Source organism: Nothoprocta perdicaria, unplaced genomic scaffold (assembly GCF_003342845.1).
Source record: "Nothoprocta perdicaria isolate Ctin4 unplaced genomic scaffold, notPer1 scaffold_111, whole genome shotgun sequence".
Classification (NCBI taxonomy): domain Eukaryota; kingdom Metazoa; phylum Chordata; class Aves; order Tinamiformes; family Tinamidae; genus Nothoprocta; species Nothoprocta perdicaria.
Genome location: NW_020454217.1, coordinates 580,609 through 593,614, shown reverse-complemented (window position 1 = coordinate 593,614; position 13,006 = coordinate 580,609). Strand labels below are relative to the sequence as shown.

The 13,006-nt window shown below is 42.4% G+C and overlaps 1 protein-coding gene across 2 annotated transcripts; it reads right to left on the bottom strand.

The window, feature by feature from the left end:
* Nucleotides 1–385: 385 nt before the first annotated feature.
* Nucleotides 386–12,883, bottom strand: FAS (Fas cell surface death receptor). Of its 2 annotated transcripts, none has more exons than XM_026051445.1 (9): nt 12,876–12,883; nt 6,539–6,704; nt 5,803–5,937; nt 3,266–3,377; nt 2,840–2,904; nt 2,436–2,516; nt 2,224–2,297; nt 1,700–1,724; nt 386–908 (listed from the first exon to the last, which is right to left on the bottom strand). In XM_026051445.1, exons 2-9 carry the CDS (start codon nt 6,702–6,704, stop codon nt 493–495), a joined length of 1,074 nt encoding a protein of 357 aa, XP_025907230.1. In that variant the 5' UTR covers nt 12,876–12,883; the 3' UTR covers nt 386–492. The 2 variants fall into 2 exon arrangements, with proteins under 2 accessions (XP_025907230.1, XP_025907223.1); XM_026051438.1 differs by lacking the exon at nt 12,876–12,883 and adding an exon at nt 9,482–9,513.
* Nucleotides 12,884–13,006: the final 123 nt, after the last annotated feature.

Here is a 13,006-nt window from a genome sequence, read left to right as displayed (position 1 = left end):
CTTCTGCACAGAAAAGCTTGTGCATATATAAAATAACATCTATATGTATGCACATGCAAAGCTTGTACACGCGTGCACAAAGCATTATACACCTACACACACTCAAAAATACTTTTATACAAGTGAGAAGTCCTGCTTACAGAAAACTAGAATTTAGAAAGATTAATATTTATATTCAGAAATAATGAGTGGATAGTATATAAAAATATTTTTTGTTCAGTTTTTACCAGTACATTTCATAGACTCTTAAAAACAGAGCTCTTGATTCCTCTCAGTTCTTAGCAATCTAAATAAATAGTTATAACTCTTTAAAAAAAATTAAAAATTGAATTTTTTTTTTATAAAAACACCTCTTGAAAAATCAGGACTTGCTCACATTATCACCTCCTTGGATCCTAGTAAGCTGCCCAAAAAGTGACAATTAAAAACTTCATGTATATATTATTACAAAAATAGCAAGTTGATTAGAAATAGTTTTCAAATGGTGCTATGCTATGTCTCTTCCAAATGGTCAGAATAGCTTTTGCCTTGCTCAGCATTATGAAGATGAGAGTTTCCACCTTCTTCAGTGCAGGCTGTGCTTTGCTTTCTATTATCACTGTAAGACTGTCCAACTTCCTGACTGCTGGCAAGAGCTGCCTTCAGTTTTTTCTCAATTTTATCAGCTGCGGTGCACATTTTAAGCTTTCTTAGACTTCTGATCAGGGTTTCATAGGCTCCTTTTATCCCATGTCTTTGATGCCAGTCTTGAAACAGTTTAATCTTCTGTTCAGATGTATTGTTAGCATTATCCCGAAGAATTTCATCTATGACAGGTTCTGGTACTCCATGATTACGAACAAATGTCTTGACCTCTGGGAGTGTCATCTCCCCAACAATATCAGGAATGTGGGTGCTCAGGTCAATATCTAGAAGTGTAAGAAGAAAAGAAGAGTCTTGACATTGATATCTTACTGCTTTGAATCACCTGTGTGGAAAGCTGAACCTTTTCCTATCCAGTACAGATGAAGTTTCATGTATTCATGACTCCGTATATTTAATGTGCAATTTTTACAACTTATATTAGGTTCTGTATTAGCAACAGCTCCACTTGTATATGTTGTTAACAAATGCTAAGTAAGACAAATATGCAGAGCTACATCGATACTGCTGCTGTCGCTTCGAATAGAGCCTTTCTTCTCTCTGTAACCCCTTTTGTCCTATTTATGATCAGAGTCTGATGTATCTGTTTTGCCCAGCACAGTGTTGGTAAAGGTCCTGTAACTAGAGAGGTGTCATACTGTGATGGAGCCTTAGAGCTCATATCTTCTTTTTCTTTGTTAGTACTATGGCCTTAGCCTTGAACGTAAGGCTTGTGTTTCTGCTGTCCCATTGCTGGTGTGTGGAGCTACTCCATTGCTACAGCTAACCAAAATCAGAAAAATAGAGCTTGCCACCTCCTTGTGTTTGTAGTAAATGCAGAATAGGAGTTTGCCTGTGGTCTGCGAGTAATTGTTTCCCACACAACAGAGAATAGGACATTGCTCCTGGGTTAAAAGTTTCATTAGCATGAAACCACTAAATGCCTTCATAAGTAAAGAACTGGCATTTCTTTAATAACCCTTCTCTAAGAAATGGCAAAGTCTACAATAAATTAGTATAATATTTCCCTGTGTATTTTTATCTTGCACTGAATTATGAGAAATTGCTTGCTTCTTACCTGCAAACATGATAGGTACCATCTCCTGAAAAAAAAGCAGAAAAGAAATTGATTGGAAACAGCTTTGTAAGATACTAGCTTTGTATAATAGATTCTATGACATCTGCATATCCAATTTTATTTTAGCTTTTCCCATGATGTCCCTCTTTCCTAGTCAGAGAATCAGATTGGACAGACCTATTTGACCTAGGTAGGGGAATCACCATTTTGGGCTTTGGCCCAGAAGTATGCATGGGGACAGGTACCCTGGTCAGGATAGGCAGGCTAATTTGTAACATTTTGGTCTTTGTCATATAACTCAAGAAGCATTATCAGCATATTGTCAGGTTATATGAGGAAATCATTTGAGATAGTTATTCTTTTTTCCCTCTTATTTCTCCCAAAGGAATCCCCTTGCTGAGATCTACTGCATTCATATAACAGGAGACAGGTCTCCTGGTGCTTGGGAAGTCCCTGTGTAATTTCAGTGGGACAAAAGTTCAGGCACCAAATGAGCTCTATGCGACCTAAGCAACAATACTTACATAAGGAACTCCAGGTTCGGGGACTGATTGACCTGGGGACTGCTTGTTAATACGATGCGTACGTTTTTTAATATCTGAAACAATGCAACACAGATCAATTTGAAAATCCAGCACAAAGCATATTCCTCCTCTACACTCCAATAACAATAAAATTACACCCGAGAAAGCAGTTGAATATCCTATTCAGAGTATGATAGGAACAAGGAACTTACAGCAGTAGATCAGTGCTCCTGCAGCCACCACAGTTGCTGGTAAACACACGGCCAGTGCAATGTTCGTTTGGCTTCCCTCTTCTGTTGGAACATTGGAAACAGTACATGAAAGTTCAGTCAAGAAATGCAGTATGGCAACACAATGTAAAATTTAAACAAAATTGTGTCAGACTATAGGCATCTTTGTATTTTCTTCTAATGGTAGTAAGTATTTCTTTTTTAAAGATTTATCTACTGAGTGACACCTTAGAAAAAGGAATGGTGACCCCAAAATTTCCACACTGATCAAGGAAAAAGCAAGGTCAGTGCAGGGCCCCAGGTGAGTGCAGGGCCTGGTGTATGTGATGCCCCAAGCTGCCAGGAGTCATGCTGGGACACTACCATGCTACGTTATAAAATGGTACCTTTTATTTTGCATATAGTGTCTGAAGTTGGAGTACAGTGTTTTTCAATAAGGTTACTGCCACACCTGCAGAAAACACAAACAAACATTATTAAGAGATTTGTTTATCTGCTTTCAAACGCTCTCTCGAGAACAAATCAAAATATTCTAACTTTTTATCAGGTATTTAATGCATCAAGATATATTACAATTTAGCCACTTCATTAAGATTTTTTTAAGGTATGTGCAGAGGTGGTGCATTTCTACAAGATTTTTTGTGTGCCTTTGGAAAGTCTGCATGCAAATTAAGTTAGCAGAGTTAATGAAAGGAAAACTAGTAACTTTTCCCCAAGGTTAGATATTATCATAGAAGTCATCTTGAAATTGGCTGGAGAAAGGTTGCTCAAAATTGGATATTTAACACAAATCAAAGGAGGCAGAAACTTACGTGGAACATGGGTCACAGTGTGCGCATGACCCAGAGGAATTGCAAAAGAAGTTCTCTGCACAAGTGCATTCTGTGTTCTGTGTTGGGGTACATTTCTTTGCAATCTGTAAACCTAAAATGGGTGCTTAAAGTTGGTTAGTTCGAAAATGGCAGGCCTCAAATTACTCAGTCCTCTGCTTACAAGCTGTGATACTCTAGTGCTCTTAGCTTTGCCACGGGTGGCAGTAGCGAGGCTTAATTCCCACAACAGCAGAGCTTTTACAAGGAACCTTGCTGGGGAGCACTGGGAGGAGGAAGAGCACAATGAGACCTCTGCTGGCCAAAAGCTCAGCAAACTGCTCATACAGCAAACCCCGCTAGGTAGGGCTGGCCTGGCACTGTCAGCTGACCTTTCCTATTCAGACACCTAAGGCCAGAAGGGACCTCAGCTGGTCATGGAACCCATCGCCCTGCTTTATGGCAGTCGAGTTTCTTTGCTTCCCAGACAGACCATCCGTTTTATCTCTTCTGCTCTTTACAGCTAACATGTTGCCCTGCTTCAATATCAAAGTAAATCAATTAATTTTCTCTTATCCTCAATGAATATGAAGTGATCTGCATTCTAGGAAAAGTATCTTTCTTCATAAAAAATAACTTTAAGTAGCTATTTATAATATAAAAACTATTTTGACTGCAATATAGGAATAGAAGGGAATTGGAGTTACTACATTCAGTCTCCTGCTGTAACAGAAAACCACATTCTCTCTCATAATTTGATGAACTGTTAGAGTAAAACAAGTGCTGAAGCTATTCATGAATATCAAGCAAGAATGATCTGAAAGACAATTCTCATGGAACTCCAGCAGTAATTTCCCTCGTGACTAATCTTATCAATTAACTGACTTCTCTCCAACCCCATTCTTGTCCATGGGATATATTAAATAGTCTTTCCATCACCCTTTCTTTCCTGTCCAGTTTTCCTAATAATGTACTTTGTATACAAAATACTACATTTTTTTCTGCTGTACTCATCTTCACTACCAATCTAGAAATGCTTATTCTAGTAGCTAATAAGAGCTAATATGCATGGCATTACAGGAAGGGAAAACATTAAAAATCCGCATTCCAACAGTGGACAGAGTACAACCACACTAGAGATAAGAGTTGTCTCTTCAGCAAACTGGATTTTGGATATGATAAATGCAGAATTATTATGTAACTAGTTAATGCGGCAGCTAGAGGCCACTTGGCAGAACCAGTAGGTTATTAGTTTCATGAGTATTTATGTAATGGGTGAATTCCTGGAGCTTAATGTCCCTCAGCCCCATGCACAACAGGCTCATAAATGGTTTCTAAAAGGACTAGATAGGATGTAGCTTCTAACATCCCTATCTCTCTGAACAGCATCTCTTACCTCTGCTAACGAATGCACAGTACTGGGGTAAGCAGACCACTGGTCTGACCAAGCAGGGCATGTCTAACCATCCCATGATTTGGTCCTGTACCCCAAGTAGCATCCTGAATGTATGACAAATATGATGATGAGATCCAGGAATTTCAGATAATGTATATGAAATTACATAAAAGACTACAAAAGAAGTAGTTACAGGGCATTATTTCTTCTCTACTTCTCCCAATACCTCTCCTCTTTTAAAAAGAGAGCAAAAAGTGCACTGTCCTCTCTTGCCTCTGACCAGATGGTGTGGGACCTGCTTTATAAGGAGTAAAGCCTTTGCTCAACACTGAATGTCTTTTAGAAAGCAAAGCTGTTTCATATTCCTAGTTCACATCTTTAGCATAACTTTGAAAACTAGCTACTAAGAGAAAAAAAAATATATATAAACTTATTATCTTTTGTTAGACCAAATAATATATTAGGTGGGAAGGTAAAGGCAAAGGATGCTTTTGGGAAGTGAGCTCATTGCAAATTTAGGAGGAATGAATGTCCTCAGGCCTGATGAAGAAAAGCTGCAGAAGGTATCAGCTTTCTCTAACTGTTATTACAGCTGGCTTACTGAATGATGTATGGCTTTTCAGCTTGCCTATACATGTGCCAATATATGCCATATAAAGGCATGATCTGCAAGTTGCTTTTTATTAGAACCCATAAAATATTACAGTATTTATAAGATAATCAAACAGGACTATATCATAACTCAAGGTAGAGGCCTGTGCAGAAACATTAGGTGCTGTAAGGCCTACTAGGAACAGCAGAACATGCCAGTACCTGTGGGCTACCTGTCTGGGGGAAGGTAAGGAAAGGTATTGTACTGGCATGCACAGAAGAAGTGCAGGTTGCCCTCCAAATGCTCCCAAGCTGAGCAAAGGCCGGGGTAGGGGGAAATAAAGCACCAATTTAGCTGTTCTTCCTCCTACTTTGTCCTCAACAAAAGGGAATTGGATAAATTCCAATAAATTGTAATAAATTCCTTTTTATCCTCTTCCTTAGACATTTTAATCTGCCTATTACCCTTTACTCATGGTTTTCCAACACTTTTCAATCTATTCCTATAGCAAACAAGAGTTCATTGCTTGAGTTGCTTTTGCTATAAACATACCAAATATTCCGTCACAAGAAGCGCATCTCAGACACTCATCCAAATCGTTGGCATGATCGACGTACTCTTGTCCAGGTATGCACTGAACACAGTGTTCTCTCACGTTTGTTGGACAATTAGTATTTTTAACAAAGCCTGTAGAGAGAGAAAAACAAGACTTAGATATGTAACATCTTTGGCCAGAAGCCATCAGTTCTAAGATGTACTTCAAGCTTTCTATTTAGTATGTAGTACCTTTTGATTTACAAATATTGGCAGAATTCATATTTTTATGCATAAATATGAGCTTTTCAGCAATATAGCAGATATAAAATCTCATATCACACCCTCCTTCAATTTAGGAACAAAAGACAACATAGAAGATGAAACAAAACTTAACTTTAAAACTAATATGAAAAATGTGAAAACCCAGCTCCAATCCATGGAGAACCTGTAGGCTGTTACCTATGCAGCTCTGGAAGAGGTTTGCACATTCCTGATCTCTTTCAAAGCTGTGTATGAAACTGTCAGTTCTTTTGTTACAAGCATGTTATAATATGAACTACATATGAAATTTATGAAAAGTTATCGGTGAATTGAACTCAAGTATTTTTGAAGTGTGTGAGGTCCTGTACTGGGGAAGGCTATAGCTAGAAAGAAGCACTGTATCCAAGAAGCAAAGCAGGCCACTTAGTTATCCCACCAGAAAGTAATTGTGCATATTGTGCACAATCTCATGCAGTTTTATGATACTTACCACGTTCACATTTCTTGCAACACATACCACCTAAATTGTACTCATCTGCAGTACACTTAATTTCTCTCCTAGCGATGATCCTCCTTGCAGTAATTTTATTATATACTCTGTGTATGGGAGCTTCAGTATCATTTTTGCACTGTGATTCAATAATTAAGCCCACCATCTAGAAGATAAGAAAAGCAAATTATGCAAGAAGTTGTCACAGGTTTTAACTGCATTTTACTACTAGCACAGAACTACATGGTTAAAATTCTTTCGCTGCTCATATTCACTTTCCTATTGAAATTGTTCACTCTGACAGAAGAATAAATGGCTAATGAGAATACTTTTTAAATTTAATGCTATCACCCCTACTGCTGTAGGTATTGATTATTTGGAAGTTAATATTTGAGAACAGGTCCATACATCTGGGTTTTAACAGATGACCTCATATACAAGCTAAAGGAACTCACTGTTTCTTCAACTGCTTTCTCTACCTCAGACTACTTTACCTACATGAGCACTTTCTTAGGACTTTTTCTCAACTTTTAGTTATTTTTCTTCTTAGACCTTTCTTCTTAGAAGCCTACCCAGACCTGGGAGGTGTGTTGTTTTCCTTTCAAGTTATTTTCCACTTCTCCTGCTCTGTTTTGGGAGGATTTTTTCCTTTTTCCTCAAATTAAACGGTCCTTTTAGCAATGGCTCCAATATTATAGCTTGTATTTCACAAAAGATCCAAAGACACCGACTATGAGGAATATCAGGGAAGTGGAAAAATGGTATGTGAGAAGACAGACCAATGACACTGTCCTTGGGAATATGAAAGAATAGGTAGGTTGGGAAGAAGAAGGATTGAAGATTGTCTTTTTCTGAAAGGGGACTTCTGGAGAATCAGGTCCATGACAAAGAAACTGCAAAATCCTCATCCCAGTAACACAGTTAATGGAACACAGAAGTCCTGCTGGGCACAAGTCCACTCTTATTTTAAATCAGCATGCAAAAAGTCTTAAACTAAATAATAGATTTTTAATATTGCCATGGATATCTAAAAGAGGTGAATTCTGAACAGTTGGTTATCATTCACCAAATGCAACTTAATTCAAATTATTCAAATTTGTACTATATTACTGCTAAGAGCAAAGCATATGCTGTACATGTATTTAAGCATCTCTTATTAATACTATTTTTATTATTTCACATTTTTTTTCTGCCTAGCTGATTCATTAATTTTCCTGAGTTTGTGCAAAATTGCTTGATGCCATTCTCAGGTTCAGTTAGATGCAGAAAGATTCTTCAATTCTATTCACTGAAAGCTGGGTTTAAATGTCAAGCTGGTGTCTCAAGTGAAGGAAGTGTTATTTGTGGATTATGAAAGCAGTTATCAATATGCCACTGGTCTGGGGCCTCATCCATGCAGTAACTTCTTTCCATCCTCCAGTTTACCCAGCGATGGGAGGACAAGGGAGCCTGCCTGGAGCTTGGGTTTGCTTCGCTGCCAGAGCTTGGTTGCGTGTGCCGCCGCAGGCCTGCCCGAGACCGTGCTCAGGATGCAGCTAGCGCAGACCCCATCAGCAGCTGTCAAACCACTACTACAAATTAACATCATTTTTTCTTTTGATGGGAGTTACTGTCCCAGTCAAAAGAAGAGCCCCATGTGAGACACTTCACGAAGCGGTAGGTGTCTATCCAGCAGTGCGCTGTCCCTGCTGTCTCAGAGGAAGCGATGGGGCTCGCCACTGCGCAACATGGCTTCCTGGCGGCCCCCATGGCCGCCACCGGGCCCCGTGGCGGCCGCCCAGCGCCATCGCTGGCCCTGCTGTCCCACACCGTTGGTGGAGGCTCCGGCACCTCTCATCTTCTTCCTCCATGGCGGCCCTTTGCCTCAGCCCTGGCCTGAAGCACCGGCCTTGGAGGCGGCAGCAGCGAGGCTGGAGGCGGCAGAAGGATCTGGAAACGGGGCGGCCTGCGGCCCAGCTCTCTCCTCCTCCTCGCGCGCCCCAGCACCAGGGCCCGCTGCGCTCGCCAGGGCCGCCCGCAACACGGCTCTCCTGCGCTAGGCTGATAAACACAACTTGGCAGTTGTCGTTTCGGGGGTAAAGAACCTGGTAATAATTGCTAATAATGAACAGCGTGAAGAAAGGGAGCGGAGTAGATAAGCAGAGCTCCAAAACCCCAAGTGCACCTATAAATGGCGCAGGCGTGGAGTGGTGTCGGGGAGGCGCGGAGCAGAAAATGCCCAGAGGAGCTTGTAGGAAACTGGACGAAACAAAAGAGGGAAACGGCTTTCTGGATGGCCAACATCAGTAATCCTGCTTCAGCCGACTGAACTACTGAGACCATACTGCAGGCGTGCATCGTATTCCTTCACACAAAAAATATCTGTAGCGGCAAGCTTGGGAAGGACAGAATTAAAGTTTTTTTGATGGCAGCTTTTCACCGTCACTCACGGAGATGAATTTCCGGATGCACTTACCAGAAGTGTGGACCGCTTCTCAGAATTTGTCTTTTGAGTAGTACCAAACACCTACAGAGCCCTGCTCTCAGGGACTGTGTGCTGCCTTGCAAAGCAGGAACCTTTGGAGAGCTTAGGTTTCAAAGCAACACCCTAATTTCTTAAACTGTATTTTTTTAAACCTTCTGGATTTGCCCCTTCCTAAAAGCATCACATCACCCAGCACTGAGTTTCCTGAGCACAGCGTAATTCCTCTCTGTGTTCTCACTAAGCAGCAATTACTAATAACGCAAAGGAAGAACATTAGGGACTTTCACAAAGGCAAAGTCAATAGGTGCTTTTTTCTAATGTGTACATTCAGAAGAGGCCATATGTTTTCCAGTCTGAAATGACTCAGAGAGACTCTTAGCTTTCTTATCCTAATCTAACAAACTCTTGTCATAACTGAACTAAAGATTAAGATCAAACTGAGCAGTCAATAGAAGCAAAATCAATCAGCAAGAGCTAACCTTAGCAGAATCCATAAAACCGGTCACATGGGGGCAGATTTTCTGCTTTGGCTCCTTTTTCATTGCACAGGCATTTCAGAGATGTTTCTACGTGCTCCCTCTCCCCTTCATTCCTACAGCATCTTCCGAAGGGCATTCAGCAACAGGCATCAGCATCAGCATCTCAGGAAAGTTCAGTGCTGGTGCAGATGCTTTCATCTGTGCTCTTGTGGTACACACTGATGGGAGCTCTAGTTTCTTTGAAAACTTGAGTGATTTGTGGACTCTCAGGCCTCAGATTTTTCTGCTGTTTGAGTGTTCTTTATAATAGGAAAATTTCCTCCAAGTGAAGAGTTGCATCAGACCAACCTTATGGGGATTTCATCTAGGTTTTTAAAGTGTGTACAAGTGCTATTTGCATGCAGGCCTTCTTAAAGCTTTACAGGTTTTCACCTGCTAAATGCAAAATAAGTCTCTGCTTCTCCTGTCACTTTATAATAACTTTTTTAGTAAGCTTCTTGTGCTAGTTCAAATGCTTAATACTGATGCCTTCAGAGCATGCTGCTGTTTTTTTCCTTCTCCACATTTGTTACAGGGGGAACATGCATGAGGTCATCAGGGGCTTTTGGTGTTTAAAAAAGGAGGGGGGAAATTTTCTTGGTTTGTTACCTAGTGGGAGCTAAGGAAAAGGTTCATTTATGGTCTGCTTTTGATCTGCATCTGATATTTCTTTGAAAAAATATTGCTAACGTTATTTCCATTTTAATAGGCAGCTGTGTTACCCCTTTCAGGGTAGCTTTTTCAGAGAGTACTAATTTTACACTGTTAAGAGGACTCTACTACAGTTTTGTTACTATAATAAGTTAATTTCTCCAACATCACTTTCCCATCCCCCCCACCTCCTTTCCTTCCCTTAAAGGTGGAAGTTGATAGCACCAAAATAACCACTAAAAATAATATTTCCTCATCTTCTAAAATGTGTGGTGATATGCAGGACAAAGAATCAAGCTCAGCTTTCTGAGGACAGGACTTGGTATTTCCACACAATCAGAAGCATGCCGAGCTTCTGAGATTTCGGGTAAATACATCTAGTGAGGGCCTGTGAGCGTAGGGAACCTTGGTTAAGCATATTAAAATAGTTGTTGCCCAAACTCAAACCATTCCTGTTTCTCATCTGGGTTGTCTCACATGCAAATTACAAACCGCAGCGCAATATGCTGTGTGTGTGGGGGGAAGGTAGGGGAATAATGGTTGGTTATTTTGTTTTTGTTTTGTTTTGTTTTGTTTTCAGAAGCACTCCACTAATGTATGCCTAAACCAGTATGGCGTTTAGGAGATAGGCAGAAGTATCAGCACTTCCCACCTCACTTTGACTATGTTGTGCCTAAGAATGAACAAGAAAAGCTGGAGAGGATCGAAATGTAACTTTTTTTCTCCCTTGGCCTTGTGTTTGCTTTTCGCTTTTTGCTCCTTGGGTTTGCTTTTTGACAGTTGCCCACTGTTCAGTGAGTTGCCTCAAACATAAAAGCAGTTAATGGTCTACAAAAATGTGAGCAACTGATGAACTTTACCAGAATTGGGAACCTTTCGATAGTTTCACTTGACACTTGGGTCAGGCCATGACTTTGTTGCTGTTTGTTTGTGTATATTTAAATATGTGCATTAGTACTGCGGAAAATGAAAAAAAAAGAGGCTCAGCACAGTGATGTAAGATGTCCTGTTTTCAAAAGTGTCGACTTCTGTTGCCTACTGTGTAAACAATCATATCGGATAATTATGAAATATTTATGCAACATTTCTTTTTCTCTGAAGACAGCCTATTATTCTACAAGGTGTCTCTGAACAGCATGCAGTTTTGTGGCTTGTTTTTACACGTAAAGGTAGAATTTTCCAATTATATAGGCCACTGCTATTTTGCATTATATCTCTGCAACTGGGCCTGCTTCAGTGGAACACAAATATGCTTGCACTACTGCAGTGTCACTCAGCACACTACTTGCACATTCCGGTTTAATCCAAGTAATAAATCAATTGCTGCTCCAGTTTATTGACTTAGAAGTAGTGCAGCAATACAGTAATAAACACCCAGAATTCATTTTAATAGAAAGTATATGGAAGTGCTTTCTAAAGGAGCTGGAATTGAAACGTCAATAAAAACAAGGCTAGGAACAGTTTCTATGCTGTGGGAACTGTGTACAGAGGGGAGAGGTTGTTTATCTGAATGTATCTTCTGGATGGATCTAATATGCAGAGTTAGACATTTCAGGCACTGTGTGCTGTTGACTTTTGTCCTTGTGTAGGAATGGACATTATATAGTTCTATCAGCAGCTGAAAATCCTCATTTGTACTTAAATACGTTTGATGCTTTGTGCAGGGGCACTTCTAAACCTTCTAGAAACTGTTCTATGTATAAGTGAGATCAGACTTTGAAGAGCTTCTACCTTAACGGCAGATTTTGGCCTGCCACAATTCAAAACAAAGCACATCTGCCAGCACCTGGGGCCACGGCGGGGAGAGATGCGGCACGGGAGCTGCAGCGGGGGTCCCAGCCCGGCGAGACCTGCGCCTGGGGGAGCAGTTTGCCCCGCGCGGCCGCGGCCAGGAGGACACAGGTGCCTGCTCCTGCCGCCCCGGCGCCCGCCGAGGTGCCAGCGGCCGCTAACGCCGGCGTGTGGGCATCGGCCAGAGCCTCCCTTGCCCTCCTCATTCATAGCAGCGCTTCCAAGAGAGTTACTGCTAGGAAAGGCCACGTTAGTAGTGACGGTGAACTTCACACGTGACACAAACTCTGAAGCTGTGGAGACTCAGACTCTCCACGGGGCATGACTAATGCGAGAAAATCAGGCCCTGCCCTGTTGCCAGTAAATGCTGCAGCTAAAGTTCATTTATTGCAGTGCCTTTGCAGGGTCACTGCTGGTCATGGATAAGAGCTCCTCAACCACCGGAATTTTCTATCGCGTTGGTTTAACAGGTCACTGTAAACTTGCTGCATGGGACGGCTTTCAGGAGCATGGACCTTGCCTGGGCAGGCGCCCGGGCTGCTGTCCCCCTGGCCACGCAGCGCCACGGGCCACCTGCGCCTGTCACCTACAGCCCCTCTGCCTGTCACCTACAGCCCCTGCGCCTGTCACCTACAGCCCCTGCGCCTGCCGCCCGTGGAAGCGACAAGCAGTAGAGCAGGCGCCCGACAGCTCTTTGACTCCTGCCCGGACAGGAAGATCATGCTAGTGAGTTACCTGATTTCCCGGAAAGACAGACACACAGACAGACCGACAGACAAGCGCTGCCCGCCCGGCGCTCGCGCCCACAGCAGCAGAGCGGCCGCGGCGGCGGCACGGCCGGAGCGGAGCCGCTGCGGGCGCCGGGGCCGCCCCCCCGCAGCCCGCCCCGCGGCCCCGGGGGGCACACACTTACGAGGAGCCGGCGCAGGAGAGCCGCGGCCATGCCGCGCTGCAGCGCCGTCCTGCCCGCCGAGTGAGGGCGGCGCCGCCGCGGCCCGGCCCGCTCCGCCAGCGGCTCCTCCCACGCTGGCGGAGGCGGCGGCC